Genomic DNA, 21,374 nt, shown 5'->3' with positions numbered 1-21,374 from the left:
CTGTGCCTGTATTTTTGCAATGTCAGTCCAGTCGCTCTGGGACGCATAGGAGCGAACGGTGGCGCCACGCGACTTGCACCAAGTGTGTAAGCAGCCTAATTTGAATAGTGTTTCGTACTTGTCGGCATGCTGTGGATAAAGATAAGTGCAGTTGATGAAGTTAAGCTCGCCAGATAAAAGAAAAACCTTAGTTTTTACAGGGAAAGTGGCCTCCTCTGGGTTACAGTAAGTCGTGGTCAACGTTGGTCGTGATCTACAAGACGCACTGTAGGCAAGCACTGCAGGTCCCATAAATTCACCATACAGGTACAAAAGTGCCCAAAAGAGGAAGTCATGGAAAAAGGAAAAAGCAAAAAACTTCGTTCTTTTTTTTTTCCCCATGCAGGAACTTTTTTTTGCAGGAACTTTTTCTGCTGGGGCATAATGGGGCTGGAAAATGGCAAGCGCAGTTTCGTACCTCCTGCGTCCATCTAAACTTTTTATTTTCAGCTTAATTCCTCGTCACTGAAACTTAGTGTCACATCGTTTTTTTTATGTGTGTGATCTATTTTACATTTACTATCACCTACGTGGTCAAATCACAAGAGGCCATGAGAATCAGATGAAGTTGAGCGGATTGGATTAAGTCAATTAGGTGTGTGTTCTATGGATAGTGTGGTTGCGCGGCGTTCCGTAGCGTTGTCGAAGCAACGAAGTGCTAGCCGTGCTGGTACGGAATTGTCTGTGGTGGACTGTTTGTTGTCCAAGAAGGCCTCCAAGGATTACCGCGGCCGTGCGGACGACAGCCTACTCGTCCTGCAGACAACGTCTCGTGCGCGATGGAAACACCGGCAACGGAGTCAAGGCCTACGAGGCAGAGAGGTACGGCCATCATGGCGGCAAAATGTGAACCTCGCAGGCCTTTAAATATCAACCCCCTTGTGTAAAAAACGTCATGCCTGCCAAATTGCACTGTAGTGTGTCAATCAAGAACGGGACATAGAAAGCCTGAGTGGCTTAAGGCATGTGTCACTTTGGGGAGTTGTTACATAGTGTTATCACAGGACTTCAGTATAAAACCCATGCAAGCGATCTTGCGCGCGATGTCGTGTTCGCTCGTCGCCTACTAGTCGTACCGCATGCTCGTGATGACTTCGAGCGACGTCTCCCCTGTGTTGCCGGTATGAGGGCAGTGGTACAGGTGCCGAAGCTAGCCTGACGCGTGCTTTATTAATTTAAGTTCATGTATTTTACTGTAAAAAGCAGCATAACATACTTCTGAGGGACTTGCAGCAGGTATCCTCGCACGTATAAAAATTCAGTTGTTTGCTCCTTCCGTGCGGCAGTCGGTAGTACTTGAGGAAAGTACATCCAGTTCCGGCTTCGCACTATTGACTAGTCGCGCATAGCACTTCCAGACGAAGAGCGACAAGACCGAGCGATCTGTTCAAGCGACGGCCGGATCCGACCCTCGAAGCCGTCGCTGTCGCGCACAAAATCGCTCTCGGGGCACACGGGATGTATTGACCGAACATTTCGTCCGCTGCGCGCATTTGAATTAGACAATATTATCGATCGGGTCAGTTTCACTTTTAGCAGTCAACCTTGTGGAACGTCATTCTTCTTTTTTATCCAGACTTGCCTATTAGGCAGCGTCTATTCTCACGACAGTCGCCTCCCAGTTGCGGCCTGGCAGAGGACAATTCTGTAGTACCGGTGTCACACGTGCAGTTCTGATCGTGATCGGGGCCGATCCGGATCCGTGTGCTACTTCGCGGTCACCCTCGAGGACGGTATTCTGAAAACTCTTAAACAAAAGGACAAGATAGCTCAATGAAAAATGTTTGAAACGCTTATAGAGCGCAGCTGTAGAAGCTCTAAAATCTTCATGTACGGTGAGCGTCAGCGTAACCGAGCCAACGAGCGCAGCGGATGAAAGAGTGAACGCGGAGCAGCGGGAGATGAAAAAAAGCGGCGAGCGCGAGGAGGAAAGCGGAGGAGGGAGAAGCGGAAGCGTGAGAAGAAAAGCATGGATGGATGGATGTTATGAGCGTCCCCCTTGGAACGGGGCGGTGGGTTGCGCCACCAAGCTCTTGCTACTATACTGCCTAATATTCTACCTAGGTTAAACAATGAAAAAAGACAAAAAAAAAACACTATAAACTACCACGCCCAACTTTTCTGATCCCCTATTGCGAACTGTGCTTTCATAGTGTGCTGCAAGGCACGCAGTGCGGCGACGACGGCTCCAAGATAGCTGGCGCCAGAGTAGCGCGCGTTGCATGGAGGAAGGAAAAAGATAGGCAGCATACCGCAATGCGATCGAAGCCAACCTGGTGGCCCAACATGTGATTTCACGTCACAGTGCGCGGTTGATTTTAGTGTTCCCGCTCTGCAGGCAGAGCCACAGCAGGGCACCCGAACAAATGCGCACTGAATGAAAACGACTGGCATAGCTACTGGGAACCAAACATCTCAGCTAATCTCGATTGTTTCTCCATGATCTCGACGCAAGAGGTCGTGTTGGGCAACAACCACTGTGGCTTCACAAAGCATTTGCTTGCCAAGGTTGACTGCGTGGCATAATGTACCTGTGTTTTTCCTTCCTCCGTGGCGCATTGCCTGGGAGGTCTGTCTTCGGCAGCTGCTGTGAGTCGCGCCCATGTGTCACCCGTGCGCTGCTCCTCGTGATCTCCCTGTTAGTGAGGCAGTCACGCCACTCTTCACTCGGCAACATGCCACACGAGACAGATTGTCCGCATTAGCCATTATATCGTGAAATGAGACACATGTAGAATTGCACTCAGATTTTGCATTAGGGAGTATCATAATCGCTGAATTTTTTATCAGCAAAGTAAGCTATAAAATTGAGATATTGTCTAGATTTAACCATATTCTGCAAATCTTCATTTGCAGCATTAGGGCATTATGCAGTTATGAGAGTTGCAGAAGATCAGCAGATGATAACTTGATTTGGATCGTTGAACTGTGTAGCAGCAACCATTGTTGACACAATCAAGAAATCCGATCCAGATCAGTACCAGTTGTGTTCAGAAGTGTACATGGGAGCCACATTATTTCTGCAGGTTCTCTGCCAAAGATGCTGAAATATTCATGAACCTAGGTAGTTGTTTTACTGAACTGTGCCAAACACACTAAGTTAAACCCAGCTTGTCTCACCACACCAGCAAGACCCTCGTTTATTACATAACGAGGGTCTTGAATCCGCCAATATTGATGCCGTCAGGTAGCACGTGTAGGTTTATTGAGCAGTTGCCTTCACCCAAAGAGATCACGTTCTCGTGATGCCTGTGGCAGAAAAGATGTTCCACATCCGCCGCCAAGGTTTGTGAGTGGTGGCACTGGCTAACACTCCCAGGGTCCTACTAGGAAACATAGATACCCAATAAACTGGATGGGGAAACGGTGCCACAGTAGCTCAATTGGTAGAGCATCGCTCGTGTAATGCGAAGACGTGGGATCGTTCCCCACCTGTGGCAAGTTTTTTTCATCCACTTTCATTTCCATTAATTTATCATTTCATTATTTCATTTATTAGGCACAAGTAACTTCCCCTATGTTTTCCTTGGTGTCAGTGTTTGTTGACTTCTTATGATTAATAAAAATTGGGCCCCTCAGCTAAACCCCTTTCTTCTCGTTTATCACACTGGCATAAGAAACACGAAACGATGGTATGCCGCACTTACGGGTCGGGCTTCATCGACAGTGCTTTGTTGGACCCAGCAAGTCACAGTGTGTTGTCAGAAACAAACTAATTGTAACAGTAACCAGGAGAGTAATGTAGCTGGCTATCGACAGTTTGTCACGGCAGTTAGCCACATCAGCAACAGTCGTAAGAAATTCAACAGAATAATGCTGGTGTCATACGGAGCATTCGTAATTGCGGGCTCACCATTGAACTTTTCGTTCACAATTGGTGCTTCTTTGTGCAAGGTGCAGTATGGCGATCGAGTGATTTGATCCCAGTCGCACTCCAATGCAGCGCTTGGTACCAGCAGTCGATGATAGCAGTTAGCTACATTAGTGGCTGTAGTGATAAATTCATCAGGAAAATTTTCAAGGCAAACGGGAGGATTGACACATACGTAGCTGACTACCAGCAGTTATCCACGTGAGCAAATATGAGAAGTTCAACAGAATACCAGCATCACACAGGGGCATTTTTGATCGTGGGCTCGGCATTAAATATGCCTGTAACGATTTGCACTTATTTGTGCAAGCTGCGGTATCGCGATCAAAATTGCATGGCATTTGAGACGTCGCCAACTGCCGTGAGAGTGGAAAAAAAATTATTGGGCAGGCAGTTATTGATGTCTTTTTAGGTGGCCAAGGGACAGTACGGAGCCTGCCATGAGAAGTTCTGTACAGGAACTATCACAGCTGCCATGAGAATGGACACTGCCTTCATATTACAAGTGTCTACACTTCTGCCTACAATGCTGCACCAGAGCCCTGCAATCCAGTGAAATTGATATATATGCATTGATGCTCGGTTTGAGATATTGTCGCCAGTTGAAGTCACAAGGACGCCCGGGTGACACAGTATTTAGCCTGGTGCCTTGAACCTATTACTTTTTCTTTGCTCTGCAGCCTTGTGCACAAGCAATCTAGACTAAAGTGTGCAGTTCAGGATGTCAATGTTCTAGCCTGTACATAAAGCAGGAAAAAGGAAAAATCTTCTGGCCTGCAGATAGCTTAACATTTAGTTCGCGTATGGTCGCACTCTCACTCGGCAGCAGAGCACAGCCAGACAGTTATGTGTGCGAGCACTATATAACAGCCAGAGCATTGTCCACATCGCCATGGCCTGGCACTGCTGTATCTTGTAGCTGTGAGTGTGTGTGTGTCTGGCAGAAGTGGGATCACACTTACTGTACTCACTTTTCAGTTTTCTTGTTAATTTCTTGGTCATGACACACAGTATTGTTACCTCCTGCAGAGCAGTCTTACAGTGGGCCGAGTCATTTACTTCATTGAAAATCAGTCTCTCTTCCTGTCTTGTTACATGTAACTAAGAGAGAGCTTCTGCATTTATCTTGGTGCAGTTATCATGACGCTGCATGATAATTTCGGGACATTAGTCCTAAGAGTATTACTTTCTTTAAAGGACAACTCCAGTATTTTACTCTTTTTAATCGTGTTGAGGTCACAGTTGTGTTTCTTCCCTTCCGTCTTATCTTTAGTGTACCAAATAGTTTTTTTAATGACGCACAAAATAATCTTAAAATGTCTCCCCCAGAAGTTGCATATCAACTTTTAACTGCAAATGTAACTCATGCTCCAAACCTTGGGTAGAGTAGCTTTCATGGATTGCCTCAAAAAACATCACAAATTGGTCACAATAACCAGAAATGCCAACGTTAGCTGCCCAACTGATTTGAACACGAGACACCGTTCGTGTGATCAAAATCTAGCTTACTGTTTAGTGGGGCCTCTGCGCAACTTTTGTAAAGTTCACAGCTTTTGGAAAGCCTTGGAAAACATACATAGAGCAAGCTCACTTGTAGTGAAGCCAGAAACACCATGAACGTTGCCTACATGGAAGGAGGGGCAAAAATTCTGAAATCAGCTGTTAAACCAACGCTGACGATGTTCATGACCCAAGGTCTGTTCGGTTCGCCAGCACAACTGTGACCCGGTTCACAAGAAATTGTGCAGCTCGATTTCTATGATGCAGGCACAGCGCAACACTCGTAACAAATGCCGGGGGTCAGATGCGATACAGGCGTTCTGTTTTGACCGACTAATGTGCACTGAGTGCTCAAGTTTGAGAGGTCCTGAACTGCTGGTATAACAGCTTCTGATGTGTAAATGTACACATAAGCGAGGTTTCAGTGGTGCTTGTGTCCATGTGCTGTTTTGTCTGCTGTGTTGCTGCTTCACACCTGTACATTGGCACGAACAGTAGAGAGGGTGCAGCAAAATCGTGAACCAGCCCTGCATCTTTTTGTGGTGTGGCTTTGAGGGCACTAGTGCTGCACTGTTCAAACAAATAGCAGGGTGCAGAACCTCATAAACTGGTTCAGGTGGTACAGGCAAATCAAATGTACCTTTGAGCTCAAGGCGACGACAATACTTTTGCTCGTTACTGAACTTATGCATGACATTCAGGCATTTCACTTCCTTGGCACGCTGCACAGTACAGGGCGCTGTGATGCTGCTACAAGCAATCTTTTGTGTAAGATATTTTTACCAATCTGAATCGCGATCTGAAGAACACGATCCAACTTCGTGCACAGACGTTACGATGACATAGGGAGTTTTCCTGGGTTTTTTTTTTTTTTCAGTGCGTAAAAGCTGTGGATCTTTCAGCACAGAAGTGCATTAGTTGAGACGCATGCTCTCCATCCTTTTTTTATAACTTTAATGACAACCTCCAACAAGCCTGACATCGCTAAGGTTATTTAGCTGAGATTGCCGACTCATTGACCTGTGCTGTTCATGTGAGCAGTGCTGTTTCTGGCTACAGGCATGACAGATTTTTTTCTATCCTGTTTCTCCTTCATTCAGCGAGGAGGCTGACGGAGGAGCAGCTACAGGAGATGCTGAACAGTGATACAGACTGTTCGGATGATGACCCAGATTTTTTCAGCCGAGATCCCAGCCCTAAAAGCCAACGTTCCCATCACCGCCAGAGGAGGTCCCGAGAGTCATCGCAGTCCTCTGAGGATGTCGACAATCCTGACAAAGGCCCGCCACGGAAGAAGACTGTCAAAGCCAAATCGGAGCCAGTAAAGAAGAAGGTTGCAACAAAGGAAGTGCGCAAGAACGGTCCCAGACGTTCTTCATCATGGGCGCCCGCCTATGACGTACCACCGCCAATAGAAAATCCAGCTGCATACTCGCTGTGGGATACTGAAACCAAGGTTGTCGAACCTGTGTAAGTTGGTGTTATTAATTCTGTATACATCTTGCGATTCAGCGGAGTGGCCAGTGATGTGCGACAATGGCAGAGTTAGCAGCATTTTGTAAGCCTTAAAGGCCAACTGCAACAAGATTTTGGACCGTGCAGAAAGCCTAGTTTCAGGTAATGTAGGTATAGAGTGGATGGCTCACAAAAATCTCGCAGTAAATATACAGAAATCTACCATTACTGCCCACTGGAAATAATGCAGAACCTGAAACACTGAGACACAGCTTAGCGCATAAGCATAACTCTGAGATAGGTGGCACCCACAGTGTATTGAAAATCTCGGAGGCTATGTGTTGCTATTTGCATCTTTCTTGCATTCCTAGCTATGCTATTAAAAGGCTGCTAAAGGTGTGCTACTGGTGTAACATTTTCGACTTCTCATGTTTTGTGCTATGTGAAGGTTAGGAACCTCAAAATCCTAGAAAAAGATGCTGTAAAACCTCAGATTACCCTAACTAATTTAATATGGTAGCTATCCTATGGCCAGTTTGGGCTTCGTTCACCAGGTGGCGACTGTCGTGACATCATGACGCAGAATACGGTCACATGGGAGCAGGACATTATGATGTTTTGGCACTCACTGTGGCTCGCTAGGCCACCACCTATGCTGCCACTCGCTGCAAGGCCAGGTGTACCAGCATAGGAGGCTACCGAGCGAGCCGGAGCGAGTGTCAAAACATTGCGGTGTCCTGCTCCGACATGGTTACTTTCTGCGTCATGACAGTCACCACTCGGGGGAACTTTCCGTGCACCTACATTCACCACTCCGCTTTCCGCGCACGCAACAGCGCCATGTTGTGCTGGCTGGGCCTGTATTTTTTACAATATCAGTCCAGTCGCTATGGGATGCATAGGAGCGAGCGGTGGCGCCACGCGACTCGCACCAAGCATGTAAGCATCCTAATTTGAATAATGTTTCGTACTTGTCGGCATGCTGTCGATAAAGATAAGTGCAGTTGGTGACGTTTACCGGCATTTCTTCCTGGGCTTATAGAGGTCTTGGACTTTATATTAATACAGAAAGAAAGTAAAAAAAATACAGTTACCAGGCTTGCACTTTGCCAAGATTTCTTCATTCTTAATGCTGCTCGCAACTAATTTAGTTGCATGCAAACTATGGGTAAAATTTGTAAATAACTGTATATAGTTTTTCTCCTACTACCCTATCCCATCCGCTATTCTTTCTCCTTGTATTTTGCACCTGTAGCCCGACTTTCTAATGCTGACCGCTGTTCAATTGTTCGCAGTCCAAGCTACACTCTTATAAAAATTTACACCCTTTAGGGCTTATCTTGCCCGCAACAATAATCATCACCTGTCTTGCCTGCATTTACTTTTCATTTCATGCTGCGAGCCCTGTACTTACTAGCCTTGAATGGCTTGCACATTATCACTGTGACAGCATTCTCGGCAGGAAAGTAGCAGGCGCTGAGTTTTCAAGAAAGGAAACGCAAGCAATGCAGATGACGATTATTGTTGTGGGACAAGATAAGCTCCAAGGGTGCAAACTTTTTTAAGAGTGTAGACACTTAATGCAAGTCAGCAGCAATATGCTTCCTTTCTCTTTCCACCATAAAATAAAGAGTCAGCTACTAATACTATAAAATTTATAAAGTTTTATTGCAGTTGGCCTTGAGGGACGTACTGGCACACCAATTTTTTTCTTTTTCTTCAATGAATAGCTGAATCCACTGAGCACTTGCTGGGATGAAAGGGTAAGCATGGCGGCAGGATCCTTTACGTTTCTATGTAAAGGAAAGTGGAGAATAGGGAGGACATGTCAAATGGAGAAAAGTACAGGATGAAGGATGGAAGGGCCAATTGGGCGGCATGCAGCCAGCATTCTGTGGCACGGTCATTGTGCGGCCTTTGGTATCTGCACCGGCCTGTCTGGTGTTTGCACGAGTGGTTTGTGGTACCACATGATTGTTACCTCCACTTTAAGTGATGCGTATAGTCTTCCGCTTTACGTTCGAAGCTGCTCTGCACTTGGCTCGTTTCGAACTGGTTGCATTAAGAGGTGATGCAAGTGTTGCACTCTTGAAAACGTTGAGGCTTCATACTATAACTACAGAGTTGATGCCTGCTTTAAAAGGCAGAAGAAAACAGAAGTAAGACATGTTCTCATGTCGGCGCATTGACATACCTGACGACTCAGTTTTCTTTTGTGAATTGAAATGTATTGGGTGCAATCATCCCTGGTGAGTGATATATGCTTGCTCTCTCTTGCATTCAGCGCCTTTCTTATGCATGCTCTTGCTTTCCTGTTTTGCCCATCTGCATTTAGAATTAAAAATACATTTAAATGCATTTAAAATGTAAGAGTGTACAAGTACAGATAGGTGCTTGTTGCACATTCCTCTGCTTTGTGTGCAGTGTTACCTGTGTTTTGATGAATTTTCTGTTTATTGAGGTTGATTTGTGCCATTCGGCCCAACTTAATATTCAAACACAATGCCCATGTTGCAGAGTTCGTTTTTAAGGCCTTCATGTTGTCTGCTGTCGTTTAAATGGCCGAGTGGGTGCTGCTGCGAGCATAGCTTCGGTAAACAAATCAAAAGTATGTCAGGTGGAAAGAGGGATGTGAAATTTTACAGAAATTCACAAGGTCTTTGAACAGTGGCAGAGCAAGAAATTAAAAAGTTGCATGCGGTTTATTTGGTAAAATAAAAAAAAGTATTTGCAATATTTGGTGGACATCAACTGAGCAGCTTGTAAATGAGGAACAACTGAAGTGTGATTATATCTGGTACACCATTGACGGTGACAGTAATGAAATGGAAAGACAGCATCCCACCAGGTGCTTGTAGGATGTGTTGCCAGGAGGTTCCAGAAACTGAAATGCACGTTATAAAATATTTTAATGGAATCACAAGATGTGTTTAAAAATTGAACATTTTTTTGAACACTGGGAACATTTTTTCAGCAACAAGGAGGCATATTTTGCTTCTGCAGATTCAGGGGCGAGATTTGAGGGCTGTGAATCGATAGCTTGCGACAGCGATGATGCTAGAAGTACTTTGCATTAGACTGGAACATTTCAGCACCTTTCAGCTTTCTGTTCTAGCAATAGTACAACTTGTTTGGGCTTTCAGAGTTGAAGACCTTTAAAGCCGTCAACTCAAGGGCCTTTTAAGAGTGTTTGTGTTACACTTAGCATTCGATGTTTACGGTTTAGGCCAAGAAAAGTGTGCCACATCTTTCGTGCTGGATGTCGGTTCTTGCAAAAAAGTGGCTCATGAAAACAGTTTATTGGAGGACTAAGATAGGGTTCGCAGTTGAAAGCTCACTTCTGCTTCAATGCACGAGGCTCAGCGAGGTTAAAAAGGACTGGTGACATGGCAGTTTTAACATACTTTAGTGTGTTAAAGGATGGTCTTGGACATTTAAACTCTCGATTAAATGCCAACGAGCCTCAGAGTGTGTTTAATAGTTTACTATAAAAAGCTTTTCTTTGAAACGGTTTCAGTTTCGTTTTTCATGAGGTGTATGTGCCATGGAATCATGATGCAGAAGGTGGTCATATGGTAGCAGAACATCACGATGTTTTGGTACTCGCTTCAGCTTACTCGGTTGTCTATTATGTTGCTAAATAGAGTTGCTCAACCAGTAGCATCAGAGCAGATGAATCAGTAAGCCGTAGCAAGTGCCACAACATGGCCGTGTTCTGCTCCCCTTCGACCACCTTCTGCATCATGATGCCATGACACATACATGTCATGGAAAGATGAAACTGAAACTGTTTCACTGAAAATCTTGTCATAATAATTTAGTTAGGGCTCTCTGAGGCTAGCTTGCTAGTATTTATTATAGAGTTTCAAGGTCCAGGACTGTAACATGAAAACTGAGAAGTCGAAAATGTTATGTCAGCTCCTCCTTAAGGTCATGCCTTGAGCTGCCTCCCGAACATACTTTCCTTTTTTCATACTCGCCTCCATTCTACCTGCCTGTGCAATGAAAATGGGAAGCAAGGAAGAGCAGCGTTAAAAGAGAAGAGGGAGCCTTGGGTCGATTCCCTGCAGTCTGCACTGTGACCATTGCGTTGGATAAACTGGGCGAGTTCACCGATTCTAACACAGAGTTGGTTTTTAGCACACGCCACTGAACTACTGACCAACTTTAGCTTCTGCAACTCACCAGCTTGCCAGTTTCTCAAGTGCCAATGGTGAGCGTATAATCTCAGGAATTAGGGTTGTAAAAAAAAAAAGATGCATTAGTGAAGAGAACTTGGAGAAGTACATCTGTGCTTGCTACAAGAAATAGTTGGGCACATATGGTATAACATTGAGCAAATGTGAAGGTTTGGTTCTCGTGCCCTTGAATACCCACACCTTGGTTCTTCTTCTCCTATCGCTCGTATGACTTTATCGTACATACCTAGTCAGTTTCCTCTCTCTTGGTCGTCGGAGCTGTGTACCCGCGTATAAAGAATAGTCTGTGTTCTTGCATGCACTCACTCTTAATTCCTCCACAGTTGCATCACCGTAGGGACAGTGTCCTTCCTAGCCTGCTTCTCAAAAATTTTCGCAGTCTGTGTATTAAATGCAAGTAGTGTTGAAGAGCAGAATCTGCAGTTGTACAGAATGATCAAATGTAAAAAAAAAAATTGCAAATTGTGTACGTGTCAAGAAAACGCTAAGCTCAATGTGAAAACTTATCCATCGAAAAAGGTCAGTCATTGAGAAAAATATATTTGCGAGGAAAAAAAAATGACCAATTACAGAGGGCAATAAAAACGAATAATAGGTGACAAGGGTGGCGATGTGTTGGTACGTCTGACTAAAGGTAGTTGAGTGCAGGGGAACACAAGCACAAAAGAAGGCACGTTGGAGGCACAGGTGCTTGTGTGTCCAATGTACATTCTATTGTCCTTGTGTTCCCCTGCGATCAACCACCTTTAGCCAAAAATAGAATGCCAAAGCTTGGGAAAACAAACTCAAAGCTGCTGAACCATAGTCATACGTATACAGGGTGTCCAACGTAGCTAGACAGAACCATGGTAATGTTGTTTGCCGTCGCTTGGAGATACTCATCTTTTTCATTCTGCCGTGTTTCAAGGTTTAGGACCATAACACGGCAGAATTAAGTAGTCTTAATTGCTTAATCAACCTATTAAATATTATAATTAGATGTAAAGTGTCAATGTGAAAACTGTAAAGCTACGTGAAAAACTCCCGATACAGCTTTCTGTCGATCAATACATGCTACATAGAAGTGTTTTTCCGACCATGAAAGAAGCCCGCAAAATATACACATAATATTACCACACGACTAGCCGCCCGAGGCACTTTGCGTGCATTTGCAGGCTTCTTTGATGCTCGGAAAAAGACTTTTATGTAGCTTGTATCCAACAACAGAAAGCTGTATCAGGAGCTTCCTTGTTGCTCAACAATTTTCTCATTGGTACTTTTCACCTAATTATAATAATTGGAAAGTTAATTAAAGGTAAGTATTAATTAGGCGGATAAAAAAATCTGATCATCTCCAAGCGATGGCAAACAACATTACCTTGTTTCTGTTTGGCAACATGGCATTTGTATATTTTTAATGTTTGGCTCAAGTTACGTGAGACACCCTGTATAGCAGTTCATGTTAATGAAAATGCAGCACTTGTTCATAGTTCTCTTGGCATTTGGATAACAGGTTGCATACAGATGTATTCATATTGCCTGTAGAAGGGAGGTCAGCAGCAGGACACACAGCTGCTGTGTATGTGGTAGGTAATGATGCCACAAGTGCTTTGCATCAGGTGATCAGAATATTTCAATAGCTGACGGCTTTTGGCTGTAGCAGTGGCACAACTCACTCAGGCTTTATAGATTCGAAGACCTTGAAGGCCATTAGTTGAATGGCCATTGAAGTGTCCAAATGTTATAAGTGTAACAGTTCATGTGAACGAAAACAGCACATATTCACGGTACATTCACCATCTCTGGAGTTTAAGAAATTTTTTTATTATGTTTATTTGTGGTGTTGCCAGTATCATGCGAGGCCTTAGCAGATGGGCAGTCATGTGCATAAAACAATATGGTCAGTGCAAATCGAATGCAACAAAGATTTAGTTCTCATGTAGTTAGTGAAAACATTACAAATTCAAGCGAATTTAATGAAACATGCGTACCAGTCGGCTGCTACAGTGTGACAATCAAATTCCTGCTAATGCAGGCATAGGTAACGAGTATGAATAATGCAAGCATAAGCTTATAAAATGCCAACTGCAACGAAATTTCAGTTTGACTAAATTGTTTATAAATGAGTAGTATGTACTATTGAAACTACCTTGGCAAAGTTGCAGTGCATGTAATTGCCCAATTTTCTTAACAGCTTTTAAATGACGCCTAAGTGGATAGCTTGTACACCTAGTGGTGAGTGGATATGACTCAAATCATAGCACATCACCTCTGAAGTTTTCAGTGCACGCTGACTAATCTCGGAGGTCATAACAAGGAGCCGGGCTAGTTCTCAACATTCTCTGCATTATTTCCGATTGAGCAGTGATGTCATTTTTCTTTCCCCTCAGTTTCATTATCAAAAAGTGAATTTTTTTTAGCTTTTCATGACTCATATTACAAATGTAAAATTTTGCATGAAAGCAGCTCTATATCCAATCTATGTGAAACTAGCCTTCTTACCTGGTCCGAAATTTTGTTGCAGTTGACATTTAAATTTTCTGGAGGGGTGGGTGGGGGAAGAAAGCTGCTTGTTGCTGGTTGGGAGATAACACAGTTTTAGCGTATCCTGTTTTCTGGCAAATGCAGGCATTTTGTGCAGATTGTCGGGTGAGCGGAAGTGTAAGCATGGGCGGCCAGAGTGGTGATGCCGCCACTCTGACTGCTCATGTTAACGTCTGCATTTACCCGGCATTTCGCCCAAGCCACCTGTGAACACTGAAATACCATACATGCTACAACTCTCTGATGAAGAACAGTCTGTCCTAATGCTCTTGATGTTGCACCCTCTCAAATCTGTGCAATTCACCAGTGACGTAGAATTAGTAATCAGTGGGTCAAGACAGCTCTGTTCTTGAACTGCAAGCAGAAAGAGTGAATGTATGAGAGTGCCGTTACAGTAAGCGTACCTTGTCAATGTGTTAATTGCATACTGATGTTTTCATATCTCCTGCAGGAAGAAAGCTGACAAGACATACTACTGCTGCGTCCGTGGTTGCGATTCTGGTGACACAAGTGACAAAGATGGCCTCTGGCTGTTTGCCATGCCGGAAAAGCAGGAGCTCATGTCGGTGTGGGTTGAGCGGTTACCAATCAACTACGAGCGCAACCGGCCGCTGAGTCCACGGGTCTGCTTCCGCCATTTTGACAAGTCCGACTTCGTGCGACGGCAGCAGCGACTTCTCGGCCTCCGGGAGGATGCCATCCCCTTGAAGAAAGAGCTCTCCGATGACACATTGCAGGTCAAGAAGGAAGCATGTTAAGCAGGCTGCCGCTGGAATTAAACGGAAGAAGCAATGCATTGAACAGCAGGGAAGTAGCCTGTAAGAATAACTGCAATGTCTGTTAACTGCTACAAAAAGTTGAGCAGGGAGGTGTGGCTTATTGATCTCTCTGAACAGGTAGTGTGCATACTCGAAATTCATTAGAGAAATCACTTGTCTAATCTAAAGGCCTTGGTGCATGTACCAAACATGTACATTAAGCGACTTGTGTATGGGCTCTGCAACATTTACCTCTGTACATTTCTTTGGTTGTACTCGCTGGCTCAAACACTGGAGAGCCTCTTCTTGGAAAGGGATTGATATGGCTATTCGTGGACTGCACTTACATTTAACAAACTGAAAGACCAAAAGGCTGTGATTCAAAAAAATTATGAGAGAAACGCAGGGTAAAAAAGCAACTTCTTCTCTTTTTTTTTTTTCTGGGCAACACAATGAAAAGAAAAGTAATCGAACATATCTAAAGCTAGCTGCAGAATTGTTAATGTTTGCATTTTTTTCTGATCAACTCAGTTATCACAAGCTCCATTGCATGAACATTGCACCAGGTTGTTCGTGGGGACCTGACGGCGCTATCTTAGTGCAGGTGTCATTAGACAGCAGGACATCTTGCGCCTATGTTAAGGCAGGGCCAGTGACTCAAGCGTAATGCACACTTCATTGTTCTCTGTGTGCTTGCGCTGTTGTGAGGTGAATCTGCGAAGTATTCCTGTTTCTATGAATGCCTATTTTCACGAAAAATGAGCCAACGTCGCATTCTGTTTAAGGCTGGCTAAATGACATTATTTATATATAAAGATGTTTATAAAGGAGCAGTTGTGCACTCCTTCCTCAACTTCAAATTTATGTTCATGATGTGAGGCTTTTTTTAAGTGTGAACGTAAAATTCATTCGTTCACTCCCCTGATAATTGGTCCCAGTTTGTAACCTCCTACTGCATCATAGCTTGCACATAGTCATGCATATAAATAGTGCTCATGCTTAACATATCTAAACTTGGGGTTCTGTCCACTTGTCACATTTGAGGAAGGAAAGCTTTGTTAGCCACTGTTGAAAGGTGGCTAATACCCTATGCACATGCTCATAAAGCCCCAGACTACCTTTGTCTTAAAAACCAATTGCACACAAACTGTGCATGACTTGGAAGTCATAGGGTAAGCTTTCTCCCAAAGTCATTGGCTCTGTGCTTATGCTTTAAATACTTTTCACATTGAACACAATCCAACTTATTACGCAGACCTTATTTTCTCAGTGTTTGCAAGCAGTCTTGTTGCCATTAGACGTGGGAGTAATTGTGTTCTGGTTTTGGTCAGGCAAGTTGATGTCGCAGGAGGCTGCAAAGAGCTTTGGGAAAGTTGTGGCATGCAATGTATTTTTGATTTTCATTGTTTCCATGCAACCTTCCTACTGTTTATTTATGCGACAGTATTGGTCGAGATTAAGAAATATGTTCACACTATGCCACAATTATGTGTTCTGACATAAGCTGTGTATGCTCTCACTTCTGCCAGTTCTTTTGTGAAATGTTTGGTGTTTCTAGAGATGTTCGCTTTGCAGTTCACATCTGGTCTTTGGAAAAGCAACTGTTTCGCTGCAAATGTGGTTGTTTTTTCTCATTTTTTTTTCAATCTTAACATGTTCTTTGTTTTCCTGTGAACAAGAAAGAAAGATCTGCATTGTGTACAGTTGGTGTACGTGTTCAGTAGACAATTCTTTCTGCAGTATATTTTTTCTTCCTTTTGGCTATTGTGTTACCTGTTGTCATCGCCACTACTGCCATCACCATCATAATCATTTCTAGAGTAGGTATTAATTCCTGTGACTCTCTTAGTGCAGCTGCTGAATGCTTCAGTGGGGCATTATGAGAGCTTGAGTCACTCCATATCACTGTACAGAAATGCACCTGACAGTGCAGTAAATCATTTCATTCAGCACAAGGTGCGTTTTGTGCCTGGTATGTTGCACAAGCACATCAAAACCTTCCGGTATGAAGCATGTTAATGGTTACAGTTTCTTTACTGGATGTGCACCTGTGTACAGACCACGAAGCATCTTCTTGTGTTTTGTTTAGCGTTGTTTTTATATGGATTCATTTTCCTCTCACTTGTTTAAATAAATGTTTGCCATTTTAATAGTTTCGATTGGGAAGAAAGCTGGCCACAGCATAGCTACAATATGGCTGCAACGTGTTGACTCGGTGTCTGCTTAGCTTATTTTTCTATACGGCAAATATACAGCGGTGACATTTGCGAGCTACGGGCTTTTTGCCCATCTCCCCTCTTCTGTGTTTTCTATCCAGATGATGGAGCCGGCCGAGTGAAGGCCGGCCTTTCAGAAAGTGAGCACAGTTTTTACTTTGCAATCCCTTGCATTCTAGAATGTTCGTCCACTCGACACCCCTCCACTGAACTGGCAATTACACTTCACTCTTGAGTGGTTCCAAAATGAAAAGCTTTCTAACCAGGTTGCTTTCGGCATCCACTTTGATGCACTGGAGTAAAAGTATGTTTCTCGAGAAATCCTCTTCACAAGAAATTGGTGTTACTCTAGCACTAGCTCTTCAGTCGTAGGGTGACACTGTGCTCCACTCAGAGTCGAGTAAAAGTTTCAAATCAAGGCCCATTTGTCAATGTGGGTGTCATGCTCCCCTACCAGAGTTGGCTACATCTCCGCCCTTCAAAGAAAGGGAAAAAAATGATCTGCCTTAATGACCTTGTGCACTTGTAATAGATTCATTGTAGTAGGTTCACATCACAATTCAGACACTGTACTTTACATTCTTGTCATAGAGCCCAGTGCAAATAGTGGTGCTCTACTGTCAGCCGCATGCCAAAAATATGGAACTTTTAAAGGCCTACTGCATCAAAATTTTACTTGGGCCAAATTGACTATAAATGAGTAGCATATACTGTTGAAGCAATCGTGGCAAAGTTACAAGAAAGGTAATTCTCTCTTTTTTTTTTTTTAGTAACAGCTTAATAGCACCTTAGAGGACAGTGCATGCACCTGGAGTTAGCAGATATGACAGAAATTGTAGCACATTATCAACAATAATAATGGTTATCGTGGAGGTCCTGCTGAAGAGCCAAACCGGTTCTCATTGCTCAGTGGTGTGTACCACTCCCAGAGAGCAATAATAGCAGCAGTCTTTAATGCTTTCCATGCCGCAAAAATTGAAAATTGTACCAAACTTGTCAGAATTTCTTTTCCTTGGTTTCTAGAGATCATTTTTTCTGAACAAAATGGTGAATTTTTTTTTTTTTCGATTCACTAAGGTTGCTTTATTTCTTAAGATTGCTTAAAATAGGTTAAAGAAGGCTTCTCTGGACAGCACTAAGATCTTGTGACACAGCACTCTGCAGGGCTCAATACAGCATGAAGAAAAAAAATTAAGTTGCAAAACATGTACGTGAGAAGTGGCTACGTTTCCACAGCTCCAAAGGCACAGTTGGCAGGTTACCTTCGTGTGATAGGATTTGAAGCAAGGTGCGGCACAGAGGCCAACTCTGCACTGTTCGCACAAGTACTATGTCTCCTTGTGTTTCTGTGAACCATCTTTGTTGCCAGGCTGGTAGCAAACTATGCATATCCTCTTGGGTGTTGCTTTCTTCTGTGCGGGGGGAATTCTGGGAACATGTCTGCCTTGGAGTCCCGCTCACGGACAGCAGCAAGTACTCCCGGACCATCCACAGAATCGTTGTCCAAGTCCTTGGGTGAACAGATTTTCGTTTTCTGAGCAAAGCTCTACGGCGCTATCTTCTGACGAGGAGTTGTCAAAATACTTCCTTTTGCATACCCTTTCGTTCTCACGCAGCAGGAAGGCAACCGTGTTTCTTGTGCAGGCGTTGGAGGAGGTGGCAATAAAGAGTAGGGAGAGAGACAGTGTCGCAACTAACATGTGATTACCTAGTGTTGAAAATTGCAACTAAACTCAATTTGACGACTATAGTCGTCGTGGGTTTGCTTTGTGAGGAATTTTCATTTATGACTATGCTTGTCGTTGATAACATTGGTACAAACACTGATCGCCACTATACTCGGCATCAGCAGTATAGAAAAAGTTAAATCGAAGTTTTTTTACCTCTTTTCCCCTCATTACGGGCATTAGGTGCTGCTGTCGTGGCGATTATACAACATGGGGCACTAAGTATATGCCTATATGCCATAGGTTAGGTGCCCGATTAGACAACTTGGGTCACTGGATATGTGCAACTGGGCATGTGGCAGTGAGTATGTGAACATTTCTTTGCCAGTCACCTAGAAGCCACTGTGGGTAGGTGCGCAAATTGGCAAGCAGAGCAAAAAGTGAAGTCTGCAACAGAAAAATGGTAGAAATCTGCAGCAGTGAATTGAACAAGCAGGCATGAAAAGCAGCCCAATGTGGAGGAGGAAAAGTCACCAGTATGGGACCAATTAGAGGGTGACTTTAATGGCAGAAAAAGTGGAGAGAGGGGGAGGTGTCCAGAGCAGGTGTTGAGCAAGTAGCAGCATTGAGCTACAGAAAAAGATCTGCTACTTAGAAGATCTGTTAAGGTCACAGCTACAACTAGTTCGCGACAGAAGCAGCCAAGTTGGGAGAAACAGTTTGGTGAACAGAATGGGGAAATTGATGAAGGAAAACCAAACTAAAAATGGGACGTGTGTGCATCGAGTGAAGAGAGTTGAGCTACATAGAAGGGAGGTAAAACTGAATTAAATTTAAGCGTCAAAGGAACCTTCGCTTGTGCTCTTGCATATGCATGGGATCTGCCGATTCTTTTGCTTCAGTGTCAAAAATGTCTATTTTTTTGACACATCCACTCGTATTTAAAGCGTAACATATTTGCTTGGAGGCTGCTTGACATTTACCCTATCCGAAGCCGGGCTCCTTATGGGGTACAAAATTTAATTGCATTTGACCTTGGAAGAGCAGATTTGGCCAAGGTGTTGCCCTCCACCTGCACCTATCCATCCGACAAGACCACTGCCTCTAAATATCTTCCCTTAGTGTGAAAACGGCCACCAATAGCATTGTTGCATATGAGCGGTGCGAATTGTACGAGTGCAGCATTAAACAGTACTTTTACATAAGAAACACGTGTGTATAGCATGCAGCTGTAGCAGCGTTGTGGAATCGAAGCTTGGTGAGGGTCTCATTCTGTTTACGCAGTTTCAAAATTTTAATGTTCAGCTTCGTCCGCAGGTGTATGCCTGCACCGCATTTTTATAACACGGTCAGAACATCTCCTAAAACAGTTGCACCAATGCAGTCGAGTGCCTTTGTAACAAAAAGCTTGGGACTTCCAAAATACTTTGTTATATCGATCATTTTGTTGCAAATATCACGCACCGCGCCACTCACAATAAGATGGGCTGAGCACGTTGACCAAGAGAAAACCTTCACGTGAATCCAAGCGAGTCTAATAACTCGCAAAGCTTTTATGCACGCTTTCGTCTGGTGAAATGTACGACTGTGCAGCCCACCTTATTGCACCAAATTTCGCAGCATGCTCGGCGGAGAAACCCAGCAGTGACGTAAGGTAAAGCTGGAAATTGTCAAATGCCACTATCACCTCCCTTCCTGACAGAATTCTTCGTTTTTTATTGCGATAGCAATTATATAAGCACTCCAGGCGCATATCTGCCATCGCCGTGAGGTTCCATATGAGAAGGCATGTGAGGGTGATCCGGCGGACACGGTTCAATCTCGCGAGCGAGGGACGCGGCTCAAATGCGCGCTGTGGATCCTGAGGCAGGGGGACGAGGCGAGGGAGGAAGGGCGTTCGCCGTAGAGTTTCTTACAATAATTGCTACTACAGTGCCTCGATGTCCTCCTCGCTCGCCGCTCGGTACAAAGTGGAAGCAGCCACGGCGTGCGTCTGCTGCGGCATTGGCCACGCGAATCGCAGACGCCATAGTAGACGCCGTAGGAACCCGTTGCCGGCGCTTGCGTGTCTTAAAAGCGGTCTGTGACGTGGTCAAAGCATTCTCTATGGTCAAAGCATGGTCAACGTGGGCGCCCCCGCGGGCCTCATCTTCAAGGCGATCTGCGATGTTTGCAGAGTGCCGGTAGCTTAACGACGTTTCGTTCGCATTGAAGCGACATAAAAAAAGGGGGGGGGGGGGTGCTTTAGTGCCAAAACCACGTTCTGATTATGAGGCATGCCGTCCCAAGCAACAAAAAGTCCGTGGCAAAAAGTGTGCCCGACGTCTCCGGCCGACTGCAAAACGGTTGGCCCGACTTCGGCAACCAATTAAGGGCGGCCCAGCTTTGGGGACTGACATTGGCCTAACGTCGGCCGATCGTCGGCAATCGATGTAGGCCCGACCACTGTGGCTGACTTGGCCGTCGGCGTCCCATACGAGGGCCTACCTAGGTTTTAGGTACGTAGTCAGTCGGCCAGTCGTAAGGCCATTCTATTTGGCCAACGCAGCCGAGCGCGTGCCACACGCGGGCAAGCCATGGCCCTGACGACAATAATTGTCGGCATTGCATCGGCCCGGTGCTGATAGCCGACGTTGCTTTTGACGCTCTGAATAATCGTAGCATTAATTTGCATCATGCACTTGCAACAGCATGCACATCATGCTTGTGTGGTGGCCGGCATAGAAGTGCCACACGAAAGCGAACGCTATTTTGTATTTTTCATGCCACATAAATACCAGGAAAAATATTCTTATACAGGTACGTCTTTATTTATTGTATTTGTCTTGGATATATACACCCACACGTTCACAAAAGTTTCAAACGCTAGTTCATGGTGGGCTTGAAGTGGGGTCACGGCGCCTTCTCTCGTTCCGGCCTCCATCCCTGTGAGCTGCTCCGACTAACCAGCGTTTCGTGACTCCAGCCACTGATGACAGTGAAGCGTCTGGGAAGGTGCTCCCCACAGATGCTGCAATAAAGCAGCACATATAAGAAAGCTGCCCCCGCTTTATAGTTGGTTAGTCGCATTCCATTTAAAGAAGTGAAACAATCAAAAAGATCATATAAGCCAGATATTCACAAAACATTAAAGAAACGATAACAAA

At 44.5% G+C, this 21,374-nt stretch overlaps 1 protein-coding gene and 1 non-coding gene across 2 annotated transcripts; both read left to right on the top strand.

Annotated features, from left to right (window-relative positions):
- The first annotated feature begins 594 nt into the window (after positions 1-594).
- Positions 595-16,495, top strand: LOC135912901 (uncharacterized). Its single transcript, XM_065445497.1, has 3 exons — positions 595-861; positions 6,511-6,880; positions 14,039-16,495. Exons 1-3 carry the CDS (start codon positions 819-821, stop codon positions 14,343-14,345), a joined length of 720 nt encoding a protein of 239 aa, XP_065301569.1. The 5' UTR covers positions 595-818; the 3' UTR covers positions 14,346-16,495.
- On the top strand, positions 3,408-3,479 carry TRNAT-UGU (transfer RNA threonine (anticodon UGU)). The gene has a single exon. It is a non-coding gene; the product is annotated as a tRNA-Thr (tRNA).
- Positions 16,496-21,374: the final 4,879 nt, after the last annotated feature.

Source organism: Dermacentor albipictus, chromosome 8, assembly GCF_038994185.2.
Source record: "Dermacentor albipictus isolate Rhodes 1998 colony chromosome 8, USDA_Dalb.pri_finalv2, whole genome shotgun sequence".
NCBI lineage: Eukaryota > Metazoa > Arthropoda > Arachnida > Ixodida > Ixodidae > Dermacentor > Dermacentor albipictus.
This window is presented reverse-complemented; position numbering and strand designations above follow the sequence as displayed.

What these genes read in the sequence shown, in the direction of transcription:
- LOC135912901 (XM_065445497.1), top strand. Translation starts at nt 819, where the DNA reads ATGGAAACACCGGCAACGGAGTCAAGGCCTACGAGGCAGAGAG. An exon ending in AAGGCCTACGAGGCAGAGAG is followed by an intron (nt 862 to 6,510) that starts GTACGGCCATCA and finishes TCCTTCATTCAG; the next exon opens with CGAGGAGGCTGACGGAGGAG. An exon ending in ACCAAGGTTGTCGAACCTGT is followed by an intron (nt 6,881 to 14,038) that starts GTAAGTTGGTGT and finishes TATCTCCTGCAG; the next exon opens with GAAGAAAGCTGACAAGACAT.